We start from the raw sequence: 17,373 nt of genomic DNA, 5'->3' as shown, positions 1-17,373 counted from the left end.
CTGCCCAATGTGTTTTAAGGCAAGCTCATGGCTCTTGAAGCCCTAAGAGCAAGAGATTTAGAAGCAGGGTGGAGGTGGGCGGGGGAGAGGCAAGGGAGAGCAGGAGCTATAGGGACATGGAGCGGGTGGGCGTGGGAGTGAGTTGGAGGGTGTGACCCAGCGATGCTCACACTGCATTCTGTGAGGGTGGCGCTGCCTGGGGCGGCCCCTGACTGGGCCAGCGGGTCAGGCACAGGCCAGCAGCCGGGTGCAGGCGCTCATCTGGGGCACGCCCTGCAGAAGCTCTGCTGGGGGTGGGATGTCCCCTGTTCTCCTTTCTCGGCCTGCAGGGTTGGGGATCAGCTGTGTTCTCCATGCCAGTAGCTGGATTTGGGTTCCCCGAGTTCCCGCCTCCCCCAGGAGCAGGTCATTAACTCCCTGAGTGGGCGCAGCTTTCTAATAACATCAAGGATAGATTGATTTTTTTTGCCCCTGCTTCAAGCTCACAGCACTAGGAGGAGCCGCAGGGTGGAGCCCCACTCCATGAGCCCATCCCACGTCCTTGGCCGGCCCTTGCCCTCCGGCTGCTCCCCAGCTACAAAGTGCCGAGGAAGCTATTAGTGCAGAGGATAATAATAACCCACGATTATTGCGTATTTGCTGCAGCTCAGAGAAGGGAGGCGTCCACTGACTGACTTGACACGACCGGCCTGCTCCGCCCTGGCGGCTCAGCCTTTTTGTCATCAGACCATCAGTCAGTGGCTACCAAGAGAAAGCGCTGCTCCTCAGTGGAGCGACCCGCATCCTCTGCCATCCCCCGCCATTACTTTGGGTTCTTCTTACACACGGGAAGAGATCTAGTCTAAGCGGACATGCCCAGCCCTGCACCAATCACAGCAGGTGGCTGGCTGGGACGATGTGATTATTGCTCCTGGCCCACATGACCACTCCTGGGCTGGTCAGCTGGAAGTGGCTGCCTTCTGCTCATGGAGGTGGGGCCACCTGATGCTCATGCATGCAGGCATTGTTGTTGGGGATGTGTGTGCATGCGGAAATGGTGACCTAGTTGGTGGGTCAGTCCACCACATCCCCTGTGTGCTTTGTGTTTCTGGATTCAGACTCAGGGGCCAGCACATGCTGACCAGTCTGCGGGGGGCCCTTCCTGCGGCAGCCAGGGCTGGGTCAGGCTGGTGTCCGGAGCCTGGAGCTCCCATGTGGATGGGCAGGGCCGCAGGTACTGGGGCCAGCCGCACATGCTGCCTCCTTAGAGGCTTAGGGCTTCCAGGGCTTCATTCCTGGAAAACTATGCACTCTGACATGGAAAAGCAGGTGTCCCAAGCTCCTGCTCTGCCCCTGTGCTAGTGGGGAGACAGCCAGGCTATCTGATCCACGTGGACCAGAATCCAGAATCCAGCACCCCCTCTTGCAGGGAAGGACTGGGCTCAGGCAGAGGGAGGCCCCAGTGGGCTCAACTCACTGCACCCTGTTTTTCCAGCCCTGCTTGTTCCAGGCCACCACCCTCTACCCCTTTGGGAAAACATGATGAAGTCTCTGGGACGTAAAATTCACTGCCCGTGCTTTTCAACTGTTGATCACGATGTTGTGCTACCACGCGCACCATGCAGTTCCAGAAACTTCTCACCTTGCCCAGGCTGACCCAGATCCAGCCCGCCTTTCTGTGTCCATGCTTGTCCGTGGCTGGGTGTCACTGCTGTCTTCGTCCCACTGTGTGTGCATGCAGGTTTGGGTCTCAATGCCCGTTTTCCGTTCTTTGGGGTGTATACCTAGGTGTGGGATTGCAGGGTTGTGGGTGTTAGGCCATTTCCCCCGGGGACTGCCCATCTTGTGTTCCCACTGCCCTACCCTCCCTGGCCTAGCATCATGGAGTTGGATTCTCCGGGTAAGCATGTCTCTCTTCTGTTCCCTAGGAGGTGGTGCTTGGGGAGTGTGGAGGAAGGACCCAGGGCTGAGATGGGAAGGGGTGCCGGTCTGCCCCAATGACGGGAGAGTATTACATAAGGGTTGCTATTTAAAAAAATATATTTATTTGGGGCCCAGTGTGATGGCTCAGCAGCTAAATCCTCGGCTTGCATGTGCTGGGATCCTACATGGGGACTGGTTCATGTCCCAGCAGATCCACTTCCCATCCAGCTCCCTGCTTGTGGCCTGGGAAAGCAGTTGAGGACGACCCAAGGCTTTGGGACCCTGCACCCATGTGGGAGATCCTGAAGAAGCTCTGGGCTCCAGGCTTCGAGTTGGCTCAGCTCTGGGCATTGAGACCACTTGGGGTGTGACTCATTGGATGGAAGATCTTCCTCTCTGTCTCTCCTCCTTTCTGTATATCTGACTTTCTAATAAAAAATAATGAAATAAATTTTTTAAAAATGGCTTGATTTTTTTCTCTTTCCTCACCTAGTATACTTAGTGAACAACAGTGCACCAGATGCCACCCTTGCGTGAATCAAATGTGGATTCTGTCTGCTGGGGACACTGTGTGCACATCACTGTCCTGCCTGGTGAGTTAACCTCTGTAGTGGACAGTCCCTGACTTTGCCACAGCGTGCCTCGATGCCTGTCCTAGAGTTGATCATGCGAAGTCTTGAGCAATCTCTAAAACTGCCACGTGAGGGTCAGTGGACGTGGGTTTGTATGTGTTGCCCACTGAGAACTAACGAGAACAGGAACAGACGTAGCTTGGGGGGATGCGACAGACAGAGAGCGCAATGCACCGAGCTTGACTAGGATGGAAAGCACATCTCCCACCCTGCTCCACTGCTTTTTAAAGGTTGTTTATTTGAAAGGGAGAAAGAGGGATCTTCCATCCTTCCTCTTATGCATTCCTCAAATGGCTGCAGCAGCCAGGTGGGGGTCAGGCCCAGGCCAAGATGTGGGAACTCCATACTGTTCCCTCCACATAGGTGGCAGGGGCCCAAACTGCTGCCTCCTGGTCTGAAATGGACCAGCTGGGACTCGAACGGGGTACAGGCATCACAAGCCTTGGCTTTACCCACCATGGCACCACAGTTGCCCCAGAAGCTGTGTTCTTGCCCATGCCAGAGGAGAGACATGACTCGGGCTTCACCTCCTCCTCCTCCTGCAGTCCTGGCGCTGCACACTCCTTAGCTGTCCAGCCATGCCATTTTCTTCTCTGCTGCTTTAGGGCAAGCCCCCCGAGCAGCCGGGGGGCGCCCCAACTTGGATCTTTGGTGTCTGTTTTGGGTCATGCCAGAGCACTCTCCTACATGTTTTGATCAGAGTCTCCCAGCCCAATGCTTAGCCAGGGGGTGGGGCCATAGGGGACCTCATTGGGGTGGAATCACGGAGCCCCTTGTCCTTTGGAAAGGGGAAGGGCTCATCTTTTCCTGAAGCCACATGGAGGAAGTGTGGACGTGGGAGCCAGAGACGGGCTTTCTGGGAAGGAGGGGGCCGAATTCCTGCTGGAAAGGCAGCAGAGTTGGTCGGAACAGACACGAAAGGTTGGGGAGTTCGCAGGGATGAGAGACGGGTTGAAAGACAGAACGGGACAGCTGGTAGCCCTCAGCCCCTGGGGACCGTGACGGCAGCGCATGGCGGCCAAGTTCTGAGCAAGGTCAGAAGCGAGGGGGGCCCTGCCCATGGGCCCACAGCTCTGGGGACTCAGCCTTGCCTTAAGCTCAAGCCTGGGATAGGGTCAGGTCCTGGGCATTGCGGAGCATGGCTCGGATCCCTTGGCTCTGCTTAGGCCCATAGCCCTGGGCATGCAGTGTTGCCCTTGAGGTTTTTTTTTTTTTTTTGGTTGTTGTTCTGGAAAACAGGGGGATGGTGAGAGTTGTGTGTCTCTTGACTGTTCAGATATTTCTTGGGATGGCCTCAAACCATTCCTGGGGCCCATGTGACTTGGAGGCCGGCTCCAGATTGAGCCATAAATCACGCGGATGCCTGGCCGCGGCAGCACTCTGCAGGGCTGCGTGCAAATGCCCTGGCCTTCTGCTTGTCCTCAGTAGCTCCCCTCCTTCCTGAGAGCCGCAGGCGGGCGGGGTGTTCCTCTGACTTCCTGCCGAGAACCAAGCCTTGACCCTGTGTCTCCTCCCTGCCCCCTGCTGGGCAGAGCCACCCATCCAGTGCCCATAGCTGCGGCTCTGTCCCCTCTCTGTGTGTGTTTAAGATTCATTGGAAAGGCAGATTTACAGAGAGAAGGAGATATAGAGAGAAATATCCATCTGTTGGTTCACTCCTCACGTGGCTGCAACGGCCAGAGCTGAGCCAATCTGAAGCCAGGAGCCTCTTTCGAGTCTCCCATGTGGCTGCAGGGTCTCAAGACTTTGGGCCACTGCTTTCCTAGCAGGGAGCTGGATGGGAAGTGGAGCAGTCAGGACATGAACTAATGCCCATACGGGATCCCAGTGGTTGCAAGGCGAGGATTTTGCTGCTGAGCCACTGTACTGGACCCCCATCTCTGCACTTCGAATGTGTCCGTGTCTTCCCTGTGTAAGCCATCAGTGTCCTAATGAAGTTAAGGGACTCTCAAATAATCCATTTCCTTAAATGTACAGGGAGGGGTGGAGCATGGCGGGAGTGAGGCAGTGGTTAAGTCACCACTTAGGAAGCAGCCTGCATCACCAGATGGGAAGTGGAGCAGCCAGGACACGAACTGGTGCCCCTATGGCATCCTGGCTTTTGCAAGGCGAGGATTTAGCTACTGAGCCATCACGCTGGGTCCCCCACCGCCCCGTGGGTTTCCCTGGACCATGGGGTGGGTATGGGGAGGGTCTGTAGGGAGGGGTAGAGCAGACATGGCTCAACGAGACTGTGGGTGTCAGGGTACACTGTGCTTGACGCTCCCTCTGGAAGGTTCTGTTAGCTGGGGTTTAGTGGAGGAAAAGGGCAGGAACAGCCTTCCAGCCTGGCACTCTTACTCTCTGATGGAGACAGTGGCTTCTCTTGTGATGAGGGCTGGGGTGGGGGGTTGACAAGGGGAGCAGAGGGCCTGATGCTGCATGAACCTGGACCCAGAGCAGGACATCAGGGAGCACGGAGGGAGGGCTGGCGGCAGGGGCGAGCCCTTCTTTCTGGCCAGCTGAATACCCAGAGCCCTGGGTCCAGACAGGACCAGATCCCCCAGTCTGGGAATAATCACACATGCTTCCTTGAAGTGGACGGGCCAGTGGGCTGTCCATGGCAAGTGTGTGGGGTTTAGAAACTAACGGCCCCGCTGAGGATGCTGCTTCCGCAAATCGAGGAAGAACATGGATTATCTCGAGTTAAAAAATGCAGGGCTCCCTGGGGGGCCAGGGGAACTGGCTGGCGAGATTCACTCATGTTTCCTTGGGCTCACTGTGCCCCAGTTCCAGTCCAAGGCTCCCACGGCCCCCACGGCCCCCACGGCCCCCACGGCCCCCACGGCCATGGTGATGTCTTTTTTGGAGGCCTGACAGGTCCAGCCATCAAGCCGGATGGAGCCATGGCGATGTTGGGCTGCCCCAGTGTCTGTTCTGACTGCCTTGCTTGGTCCTCATGCTGAGATGAGCTCCTGGTTTCTCCCATCCTTCCTGTGTCTCCGGGAGTTCCTTTATGGGCGGTGGCTGCCAAGGGATGAGCTGCAGAGGCTGTGGGAGGTCATCTTGTTAGGCCGCCACTAAGGCCCAGGGCTGTGACTACTCTGCCTTGGGGGAGGCCAGTGGGGAGAGAGGCCTCCTGCTCCCCTCTGCTGGTGTGTGTGTGGTGTGGTGTGTGTGGCTCCATTCCCCATGACCACAGAGAATAGATTTACAGCCTTCTGGCATCTTCAACGTCTGAACCGATGTCACTGCCGTGACTTGAGATGCTTTTTAAAGGTGCCTCTTTGGAAAGACCCCGAGAGGGTCTGCACAATGTGGAAGGGTCTTTGGGGTCGCCTCCATCCCCTGGGCTCCCCAGCCCAGTGGCTGAGCCGTTCCTGCTTCTGTGTTCCCTGCCCTCTGGTATGTGATGGCATCTCAGGCGAGCTCCGTGGCTGCCTCCGACCCCTTGAGCTCAGCCATGCCTTGCCCAAGCTCCCAGCAATCTTGGTGCTTCCTCTCTCAGTGTCATCTTGCTGACTTGGACCCACTGGCCAGCCCGGTGCTCCCCTGCCCCCAAGGGCCGGACGTCTGTGTTCTGCCCTGACAGTGCCGGACGCACAGTGTGGGTCCCGTGTTTGTGCAGTGAAGAACCTGTTGGTTCCCCACAGGTCCCTGACCTGGGCCTGAGAAGTCACCATCTGCTTCCTGGTTCCTGACCGCTTTCCTTCCCACAGCTGGGGCCTCTCTTTTGTCTCCAACAGCTGGCCCAACCTGCCCAGATTCTTGGGCCGTCAAGGCTTTGACCCAGGGCATGTTAAAGAGCCAGGCACCGGAACACAGGTGACTCAACTTCCCACAAGCTGGGCAGGAAGTTCCACCCTACAGATGGGACTTCTGTTGTAACCTGGGACCCCCACCCCGGCCTGAATCCAATCCCCACCCCAGGATGTATACTGCTGTCCCGTGGCCAGTGCCCAGCTGCCCTGAGCAGGTGGCAAGCTTTGGTTGGGGACCTGCCTAGTGCCACATATTGGATGCCTGGTGCTGGAGAACTCACAGCCAGGGTGGCAGCCCCAAAGCCATGACCCTGACCATAAGGTGTAATCAGAGCTGGGATGGGGGTCAGAGAAAGGGCCATGGGGTTGCAGGGCCAGGTCTGAGTGGAAATTAGGGGAGGGGGACCTCCTCCTGGCCCCTTGGCTTTGCAGAGACAGCAACTTGGCAAAAGCTGTGCTGTTCCACTTGCAGATCCAGAGTCCCCTGGGTGTCCACGGGGTCAGTGGTTCCCACCCTCAGCTCGAGAGTGAAGGGTGAGGGGACAGGCTGCTCTCTGGCAAGGAACTCTTAAGGCCAGGCACGCCCATGAGAGCTGTCCCTAGTTTATTTACTCTGGCAGCATTTAGTGAGGGCGTGACACCTGCTGGGACCTCTAGGAACCAGTCCTGGGTACAGCCTGAGTTGAGGCTGATGGGATGGTACGCGGACAATTGCTACTCAGTCAGACTGCAGGGGAGCGTGCTCGGTGCTTCCTGCCTGTCCAGCCCCTGCAGGGGCACTCCATGCTGATGGTGGCCCTGGGGAGGGGGCTGGTCACCAGAGAACCCTTGGTAATGCCACACTTGAGCAAGGTTGCAGAGCCCAGGTGATCTTTGTAGTTCTGACTTCTCATCCTGTCTTCATGTCTCGAGCTCTAACTTCAGGCAGGGGATTTCCCCTCTTGCAGCCTCAGTTGGCTGCTCTGGAGAACGGGTTTAGTGTACGCGCCTCCTTCCTAGGGTTGCAGTGAGCATTCAAGGAAACGATTGAAACCAGCCCATGGGGAGGGGCCGGGCTCGGAGCTGTCGAGGACATAATTTCAGTAACAGGGAAGCTGCATCTTGTGCATGCAAAGTTGCCTGGGGGACTTGGTTGATGGCGGAAGGGTGGTGTAGAGGCAGCCACAAAATCTAAGGCGGGTTTTTGGGAAGCAGGGCTGTCCCGTCATTCCCTCCCTCTCCCGCCCCCGCAGCTGGTCAGCTGCTCCGGTCGGCGGGAGGCGCAGGTGTCCAGAGCCGTCCTGAGATCCGCAGCCCTCGCAGTCTTGGCAGGGGACCCCAGCTCCTTCTGCCGTCAGCCCCGCGTCCTCCCCTAACCTCGGGTCTGGACCGGAGAGCGGCGCGGGGCTGGGAAAGTTTGAGTCATGGGGGGAGTGGAGGAGGCGGGCCCGTGACCCTGAACGGGGTGGGCTCTAGGACCCGCCTCGGGCTCCCAGCAGGGGGACCCCGCCGCAAACCCCAGCGAGGCGCGGAAGCTCCACACGCGCGCGGCAGCCACGCGGCTGCAGCTGGGCGCACCGGGCTGCGGCGCTCCTGCAACCCGTGCGCTTGCACTGCGGCCAATCGGCAGAGCTCAGCATGAAGCCTCGAGTGATGCTCTTGCGCCTGCTGATGGCCACCCTCTTGGCCTCAGCGGTGGTCGGCGCTCCTGCCACAGTGCTGTCGCCCACCACGGGGGACGCCACTCTGGCTTTCGTCTTCGACGTCACTGGTTCCATGTGGGATGACCTGATGCAGGTGATCGAGGGAGCCTCGCGCATCCTGGAGCGCAGTCTGAGCAGCCGCAGCCGGGCCATCGCCAACTACGCGCTCGTGCCCTTTCACGACCCAGGTAGCGTCCCCGCGTCTCCGACTGGGTGTGTTGGTGAGCACACGTTCTACCCGCTGCCCGCCTGCCTCTGCGCCCCCGTGCAGAGTCCCACGTGAGGCTACTGGCGAGGGAAGTCACTTTCTTAGAGACCTGGTGCAGGTCCCAAAGTGCCCACTCTTCCCTCCCATCCCCTCCTGCTTTCCGGGTGGGCGCTGTCCAGCTGATGGCTCAGTGTGTCAACGCCACCGCAAGGCCTCCTCCTGGGGTGAGATCCAGCATGTGACCCTCACCTTCCTGAGCCTTGCTGTGCCCACCTGGGAGTTGGTGAGACTGCCAGGCATGTTGGGATGAGGCAGGGAATCCAGGGGCCCCCACTTGCAGGAAGCATTTTGCCTTTTGTGTTACATTAATGAGAATTCAGCCCCCCTACTATGGGATTAGGAGCCCCCTGGAGCAGGACTTAGTGGTAGAAGTGCACACTAACTCCTCCCCTACAGGTGGTACCTCTGCCCCCCCTCCCCGCCCAGTGCCCTTTCCTTGGGGCTCAGCCTGGAGTTCCTGGGCTGGTGTGATGGGGCGCTCTGGGGAGAAGGTTGTGAAGTGCCCTATGGAAACCCAACCTCCCCAAGCCGGTCTGTTTTCTTCCAATGCGTCTTAAAATCAAACATTCCCAACCTATAGCTGCATGAAATGGGGATGACCAAGCATAGCCATCCCTCTGCAGCACCCCGGGTGCAGTGGCCTTCCTCCACCTCCAGCTGGTCTGTCTCCATCTAACCCAAAGGGTTGCTGGACAATGCTCCCCGCAAAGGCAGACTGCTCCCCGCAAAGTTGCACTGGGTAGTGTCCTTGCAGAATGACCCAGGACTGGTGGTGACTTCTAGAATGATCTGCATGTATCAGTGGTCACATCCTTGCTGGTCCTCAAGAGGCAGGGCAGTGGAGGCCAGACGTGGCTGCCTAGTGGCCTGGAGGCCCCTCTGCTTCCTGGGCTCTTGGGGAGCCAGGTTGGGACAGCGAAAAATGGGAGTAGGAGTGATTTATGGAAACTTCTATAGGATGAGCAGCAAGGGGGTGCTTGGAGAGTGGAGTGTCAAGTGTGCCCTGGTGCCCAGCTGGGACACAAGTCCCCCCCGCCCCACCCCCGCCACCTGTCTTCCCCTTCTGAATTGTTCTTGGGCTGCCAGAGGCATTCCCCAAAGGAGTGCAGAGATCACCACATGCCTGCGGACCTCACTGAGACGCCGAGGGCCACCTGCCAGGCTGACTTCATTCCTGATCCAGAAGTCCCATTTGTCTCTAAAATGCTTGGCTCTGGCCGCAGGGCAGGGCAGGGCAGGCTCCCCGCCTGTCAGCAAACTTAGCCCATCACCCTGACTTTCACAAGGCAAGAGAGCCAGTCCTCCTCCCACGGTCCTCAAATCATCCTCATTAGGGACACCTCCCATGCAGACACCTTTCATCCATGCAGACCTGGATGTGGGAGTTGAACCCCTGTCAGTGGGGAGGCTTAGGCAGTGGCTGTATGCCTAGCAGCCCACAGCCTGTGGCGGGGCAAGGCCATGTCTGGGGGAGGATGCAAAGTGATACCCGTTGTGCCTGTTCATGACATCTGGCATCAAGGGAGGGGATGGACAGAAGGCCCTCCAAGGGAGGGGAGGTAGCCTTGGAGCCCAAATGAAGACTTTCTGGGTTTTGATGTGTGCCTGGCAGGTGCTAGGTGTGGGCATCCAGCAGGGATTAACTCTTCCCCCTGCAGCAGGGCGCGGGGCATGGAGCTTGCTGGACAGTGGCCAGAAGATGCCCGGGTGGCTGACATGCAAGGACAGGTGTGAGTGGGAGCTGGGGTGTAGCAGACGTGATGCTGGGCAGCCGGGAAGGGTGAGACTGGATCTAGCCAGGACTCTACGCTGAGAGTTTGAACTTGATTTTCCTTCTATGGCTGTGAGCAGCCACTGACGGCTTCTGGCTGAGGTTTGGCTCCGTCCTGAACCGGCAAGTGGGATTTGCTGTGGTGCAAAGAAGGGGCTCTCACTGACCAGCCCCTTAGGGTTTCCTCTTGGAAACCCCGTCCTGGCCCAGGGACCCCCTACCACCACCCAGGAGGTCTGTGCATGGCAGACCATGGTGGTTCTGGAATGTACTGGCTTGGACACAAACCAGATTCTGCTTTGGAAAGATTTGTTGAAAAAAAAAAAAAGAGTGGTGTGTTTCCTGAGTAGGAATTGATTCGGCTGACAATGGCGTTTCCAGGTTTTGCTCCAAGAAAACATGGCGAAAAGCCCTCTCGTGGGTCACGCCTTGCCTCCACCTCTGGTTGCTCCCCCACTTCAAGGATCAAGTTCCTCGAAGTGGAATTTCTTGGGTTGTTTTTAACTCGTCCAGTGGGTGGGTGGCTCTTCACGTTATTTTCCAGAACGTTCCAGGAGTTTAAACTGGTTGAGGTGGCTCTCCCTTTTGGCATAGCTGTCCCTAACACTGGGAATTAGAATAAAATGTTTTTTTTTGTCCTGATTCCCAAGATGGACTGTGTTATCTTTGTTTAATGGCTAGGGACATTCAATCCGTTTTCAAATGTTCACTAGGCTGCTTTCTTTCCCCTTCGGGGTGAATTTCTCTTTTCTTGTAAATTATCCATCCAAGTCTTTTTAAAACATGAGCCCTTGGTTCTGGATTCCCCGAGGTTTTCAGGGTTTCAGTAGAAAACTCTGCTGGCTTCGAAAGGTCTTTTTTTTTTTTTTTTTTTTGTTATTACAAAGTCATGAGAGAATCTTGGTTTTTGGTTCTCTGTAGTGCCCTTGAATTCCGTAATCTAGAACTTCAGTTGGTTTATGGCATGGGAGTCTGCGATACTTGTCAAATGGAAAAGTTAATGGTTTGGGTCACTTTATCCAACGGCCCTTTCTTTTTGTTCGTTTGGATCCTGCCTTGTCTCAGATGACTTGGTCCGCTAGCGAATTTTGTGGCCTTCTCCATGACATGATGTGAAGGATCGAGTTTTGTCCTGTGGGTTCACAGACTGGCCCTTTCCCGGTTTATTTTTCTTTTATATCACTTTGTACATTTTTAGATTCAGGATTGTAAAGTGGTTGTCAAGATGGTACACAGAGATCTCACATACTCGACACCCAGTTCTGATGTAATTCCAGTTTACAGTGTTGTGGTACAGTCACCTCAAGGAGTGAATCGGCGCGTGATTATTAACTAAACCCAGGCTGTAGGCGAGTGTTCTGAGTTCCTCTTTATAAATTCCATTTCTCTGTTTTTAGTTGCAGGACTGAGACGGATTAGAAAATCCGCCTTCTCCTTGTTCATTTCCCGAATGCCCCCAACAACCAGGGCAGGGCGGGGTCGAAGCCAGGAGCCTGGAACTCCATCTGGGTTTCCTGTGTGGGTAGCTGGGGCTCTAGTGCTGGGGTCCTTGTCTGCTGCCTTCCCGGTGCGTGAGCAGGAAGCTGGATTGGAAGTGGAGCAGCCAGGGCCTTGAAGTGGCACTCGGCGTGGACACCGGTTTCCTTCATTGTGTTCTAACGCTGCTGCCTAAGCTTATTCTCAGCGCTGCTTTCTTTTCCTGAACTTTCTGGGGACCCTTTGGCTGTGAAGGGTCCATGCTGTCGATGTGACAAACTTGTCAGCCACCTTGGGCAGCGTTTTCTGGGACTGCCCCCTGGAAAGTTGCTGTCCCACTCTCTGCCTCCATGCAGCCCCTATAAAAGTTGTGGTCAGCCTCCTGGGGTGGACAGGGTGCCCACCAAGTGTTCTGCCAGGAGAGTTCTCTTGCCCTCCTTACCTGTTGATTTATTATGCAGCCACTTACATGGCTCAGCGTGACATCAGTTAGAATCCAAGACCAATTGGCTTATTTTGTGGCTCAAATATTTCTCCTTGCTCACTCAGTGGGCCCCTATGCCCTGTTGATTGCCTCTCATCATTGTATAGTTTTTTTTTTCAATTGCCTTTACTGGGGCTGGTACCGGGGTGTAGACCTGCTGCAATTGCCTTTACTGGGGCTGGTACCGTGGTGTAGACCTGCTGCAATTGCCTTTACTGGGGCTGGTACCGTGGTGTAGACCTGCTGCAATTGCCTTTACTGGGGCTGGTACCGTGGTGTAGACCTGCTGCCTACAACGCTGGCATTCCATCCAGGTGCCTGGTCGTGTCCCGGCTGCTCCACTTCCCATCCGGCTCCTTGCTAATGCTCCTGGGAGAGAACAAGAAGATGGCCCAAGTGCTTGGACTCTGCCACCCACAGGCAAGACCCGGATAGAGTTCCTGGCTCCTGACTTCGGCCTGGTCTAGCCCAGGCCATTGCGTGGCCAGCAGTCTCTCACTCTGTAACTCTTTCAAATAGATCTTTAAAAAAATTATTTTCGTTATTTATATATTTTTTGAGCTCTTTCTGCCTTTATGGCATTATATGATGCTCCAGGTTTATTGTTGGGTCAGGGGCCCCAATTCTTTATTTTTAAAAGATTTATTGATTTTTATTGAAAGGCAGATATATATATAGAGAGAGGAGGAGAGACAGGGAGGAAGATCTTCCATCCAATGATTCACTCCCCAAGTGACTGCAATGGCTGGTTCTGTGCCGATCCAAAGCCAGGAGCCAAGAGCTTCATCTGAGTCTCCCACGCGGGTGCAGGGTTCCAAGGCTTTGGGCTGTCCTCGACTGCTTTCCCAGGCCACAAGCAGAGAGCTGGATGGGAAGTGGAGGTGCCGGGATAAGAACCGGCGCCCATATAGGATCCTGGTGCATACAACGTGAGGACTTTAGTCACTAGACTATTGCGCCAGGCCCCAGGGGCTCCAATTCTAATGAAAACGTGGCATGAGGCTCACAGTGTGTGTGTGCCGAGGCTGTCTGTATCCACTGAGGTGGCACTGCTTCCGGCTGGCCTTCCAGCTGACAGTGTGTAGCACGTGTCTTAAGGATGTCTGTGTGTCACTGTGACTGTGTGAAGCTCGCCGTGGATTCGTGCTGATGCCAGCAGCTTTCTGTTGTGGTCCTGTGACCCCTTCCTGCCCACGCTGACTGGTCTGTGTCCTGATCTAACAGTGCCCGCCCTGGCTTCCACTGCCCACTCTCCCTGAATGTAATTACTCAGTTGAAGGGCACACATGTGGCCCACTGGGACTTGGTGCCTGTGTTTGTCTGGGAAAGAGCCTCATGGACTTGAGAACAAGGTCTTTTGGCTTAAAAAAAGAGATTTATTCATTTTTATTTGGGAGGCAATGACAGAGAGAGAGAGAGAGAGAGATCTTCAGTCTGTTAGTCTATTCCGCAATGGCTACGATGGCCGAAGCTTAGCCGATCTGAAACCAGGAACCAGGAACTTCCTCCAGGTCTCCCACACAGGTACAGGGCCCCAAGGACTTGGGCCATCCTCCGCTGCTTTCCCAGGCCATAATCAGGAAGCTGGGTCAGAAGTGGAACAGCTGGGATTTGAACTGGCGCCCACATAGAATGCTGGCATTGCAGGCGAAGAAATAACTGGCTATGCCACTGTGATGCTGCCACTACCTTTGTCTTTTAAAATTCCACCCATGCCCAGAGTTCTTGAGGCTGGCAGCTTATCCCAATTATCCATATTCTCCATTTTCAAAACGTTCTTGAGTATTTATTCTTACAGATGAACTATAAGAAGGCTTGTTAAACCTCGTTCCCCACTCGGCCCCCTGGAACCTCCGTACTGTGATGATTCTGCCTTGATTTGGGGAGAATTTGCTTTTTAAGAAATGTGGTTGTTCCGTCGGCTCCTTACTCGTGCGCTTATCTCCCCTGGTCAAGATTTATAGTCGTCCCCCCTTAAGAGTTCCGCCCATTGCTTTTAAAGATCATTTCTAAATATTTTGCTTTTCGTTACTATTTTGACTGGGATTTTTTTTCGTGACATTTTTTGCCAATGAGTATTGCTAGCATGTTGGAAAGCAACTTGTTTTCCTATATTTTCTTCTCAGCCTTTTTCACTGAAGCTTTCGTAAGCTAATTTTTGAGGAGTCATTTCTTAAAGAATTTTAGGTTGCTAGGCATAGCTGGTCCAAACGATGACAGTGTCTCATCTCTCCCAATTGCATATCTCACTTATTTTACGTGTGCTATCTACAAGGCAGGGAGAAGCTTGGAAAAGTTCACGGAGAGCATGTTTTATGTAAAATATGTGTCTGAATCCCGTTTTCAAACAATTGTTGAAGAGTGCCTTTTTAGGACTGGGGCTTGGTTTGAGGTTTTCATGGGGGTAGGGAAGAAGGACATATTCATTCCTGATTTTTAAGCATGACAAATCCCCCACAACAATCAAGCCAAAAAAAAAAAAAAAGGGCCTTGGTGTGATGGCTCAACAGGCTAATCCTCCACCTGTAAGCACAGCACCCCATACAGGTGCCAGTTCTTGTCCCAGCAGCTCCACTTCCCATCCAGCTCCCTGCTTGTGGCCTGGGACAGCAGTAGAAGATGGCCCAAAGCTTTGGGACTCTGCAGCCACGTGGGAGATGTGGAAGAGGCTCCTGGCTCCTGGTTTGGGATCAGTTCAGCTCTGGCTGTTATGGCCATTTAGGGAGTGAATCAGTGGATGGAAGATCTCTTCACTTTGTCTCTCCTTCTCTGTGAATCTGGCTTTCCAATAAAAATAAGCATTTTTTAAAAAACAAAACAAAACAGGAAAACAAAACCGCCTCAAACCCCCTGGGTGGCAAGTTTTCACAGGTGACTTTCCTGACTTGGCTAAGTTGTCCCTTGGTCCTTTCCCCTGCTGGGACAAGTATGTGACCCCATGGGGTCCCTGCATGGGAGCTTGGTTCCTGGGCTGAGAGTGTAACCATGGCAGGTCAGGCTGCCAATGAGTGGGCTACACTGTCAGCTGTGTGTGTGTGTATGTGCTGCGTACAGGCTGTGTGTGTGTGTGTGTGTGTGTGTGCTACGAGTATGTGTGTATGTGGTGTGTATGAGCTATGAGCCAGGCCAGGCCGTGAGGGCTGTGTCGAGGGGTAAGTCCAAGGGTGAGGAAGGCCAGGGTGGCTGTGCATGCCTGGAGCTCCTTAGGAGCTGGGCTAGTTGGGGGTGGGTCAACCCCTACATGCTCACCCACTCAGGGAGGGTCCTGGAGGGCTGGGCACAGCCAGGCAGGTCCACGGTAGGCAGCTACCCTGGGGTGCTCCTCAGGGAGTGACATGGCGAGGAGCTGGATGGTGAGGCTGGGAACAGCAGCCCAGGCAGAGGGAACAGCAGCAGCAGCTCAGAGGCTGGCATGATGTGGGTCGTAGCAGGTGGAGACAGTGGGGGCACTTGGGGCAGAGTGTTCAGGGATAGGGGGAGCCCCTAAGCGGAGGCTCCGTTTCTGGACTCCTGCACAGTGAGGAGAAATCAAAGCAAGGTCCTGGGGTCAGCAGGGCCCCGCCCCTCTGCATCTGTCCTTTGGTGATGTCACCAAAAGGGCCACACCCGCCCAGACCCTGGCTGGGATAAGGCGACTCTGTCCCTCGACCCAGCTTCTGCCTTCGAGAGAAGGGGTCGCTGAGTCCGGTGGCGGGAGGGAGAGAGCACCATTTGCCCCCAGTGTAGCCTAGCTGGGCTCTGCCTGGGGCCCCTGCAGCAGGTGCCAGGCAGAGCTCCACTTTGAGAAGGAAGGTGGGGGAAGAGCAGGCACTAGGGGACCTGAGATGACAAGGTCCTGGCTACAACCCTGGTGGTCGTCACCGAGTTGGGTTTGTAGGTGTGGCTGTGTTGGCTGTAGGGCAGTGGAGAGCTGCCCACTTTCTATGGTGCGTGGTGGTCATTTCTGTTCCTCCGTGTCTGCCCCAGGGCTGACCACAACCCTTTCCCCTCCTGGTGCGTTCGAGGGGGAAAAGCCTGCTTCTGGATAGGGTGGTTGTGGGTCAGGCTTTTGGAGTTCGCATGCTCCAGGGCGGCTGGAGGGGAGCCACGGTCAGGGGTTTAATCCTCTGTACAGCTGACTGCACGCCACATCTGCCCAGCTGCTTGGTCAGTGCCCATCTTCAGGAGCAGCAGGGGAGTGGAGGGGGCGGGGAGTTGTGTGCCTCTGCAGTTTTGTGCTGGTTGGCAGCTTGGATCTGGGGTCAGAATGATTCGGATTGGTGTCTCAGCTGTAAGTCATTAATTCCGTGGGCAGGTCCACTTCCTTTCTGGACCTCGATATTTTCATCTGTAAAGTGGGGACAGTGGGGAGTAGAGATCACAGGTGACTGGAGGGAGTTTAGGAACAGGTATGAACTGCTTAGATGTGAACCTGGTACTTAGCAAGTGTTAAGACGAGAGCAGCTGTCATTATCATCATCGTTACCATCTCTGTCGGGTGGCATTGGGACCCAGTTCCCACATCACTGGGCTGAATGGTATCCCTCCAAAATTCAGGGAAGGCCTGGGACCTCTGATTGTGGCTTTACCTGGGGACAGAGTCACTGCAGATGTAACTGGTGGAGTTTAGGTGAAGTTGTCTTGGAATCTTTGACTAATAGGACTGACATCCTTGTAAGGAGGGAATGGATTGGGCCCGGCGTGGTAGCTCAGTGGCTCAAGTCCTCACCTTGCGTGTGCCAGGATCCTGGTTTTGGATCGGTGCAGATCCGGCCGTTGCGGCTCACTTGGGGAGTGAATCATCGGACGGAAGATCTTCCTCTCTGTCTCTCCTCCTCTCTGTATATCTGACTTTGCAATTAAAAAAAAAAAATCTTTAAAAAGAAAAAAAAACAGTGTGGCTTCAGGCGCACACCTTTCTTTGTAAGAAGGGGATGGATTCAGGAACACGTGGCGAGGTAGCCACAGGGAGATGGGTTGGGGGTGCATGTCCGCAGTTCAGGACACCCAGGCTTGCAGCAGCAAGAGTAGCTTAGAAGATTCCACACCGTCTGCTGGAGGTGCAGCCTCCTGGTCCATGGCTCTACACGTGGCCTGGTCTCAGGTGTGGTGTGAAAGCAACAGGAAATGGATCAACATCAGTGACAGGGTTGGCGCACACATGGTCAGCAGCCATGGCGGCACAAGAAGAAAGAAGGTGGTCGGGGATTTCTGTGTGGAGCAAGGGGGCAAGAAAGACACTGAGGGGCTCAAAAGGTCCCTGCTCTGGGGACAAGGCACTAAGGCGCCAGGCTGATCCTTCCCTCTGCATCTGGAAGTGGCCACCCTGTCCTGGTGAGCAACGGAGAAAGAGGGGGTGGGGACCCCCACCTCTTTGTAGCTATCTGGAGTTGCTAGTGGGTGACAAGGAGCCTGGGGAGTGAGAAGCCGTCCATACTC

General features: G+C 55.2%; 1 protein-coding gene across 1 annotated transcript in view; it reads left to right on the top strand.

The window, feature by feature from the left end:
- The first annotated feature begins 7,874 nt into the window (after positions 1-7,874).
- Positions 7,875-17,373, top strand: part of HMCN2 (hemicentin 2) — a 120,850-nt gene continuing 111,351 nt past the window's right edge. The window contains exon 1 of the mRNA XM_012929312.2: positions 7,875-8,144. Within this exon, the coding sequence (XP_012784766.2) occupies positions 7,892-8,144 (253 nt within the window). The 5' untranslated portion in view covers positions 7,875-7,891. The remainder of the gene's footprint in view (positions 8,145-17,373) is intronic.

This window comes from Ochotona princeps, chromosome 14 (genome assembly GCF_030435755.1).
Source record: "Ochotona princeps isolate mOchPri1 chromosome 14, mOchPri1.hap1, whole genome shotgun sequence".
Lineage (NCBI taxonomy): Eukaryota > Metazoa > Chordata > Mammalia > Lagomorpha > Ochotonidae > Ochotona > Ochotona princeps.
The sequence above is the reverse complement of the archived record's forward strand: the minus strand, read 5'-3'. Positions and strand labels throughout refer to the sequence as shown.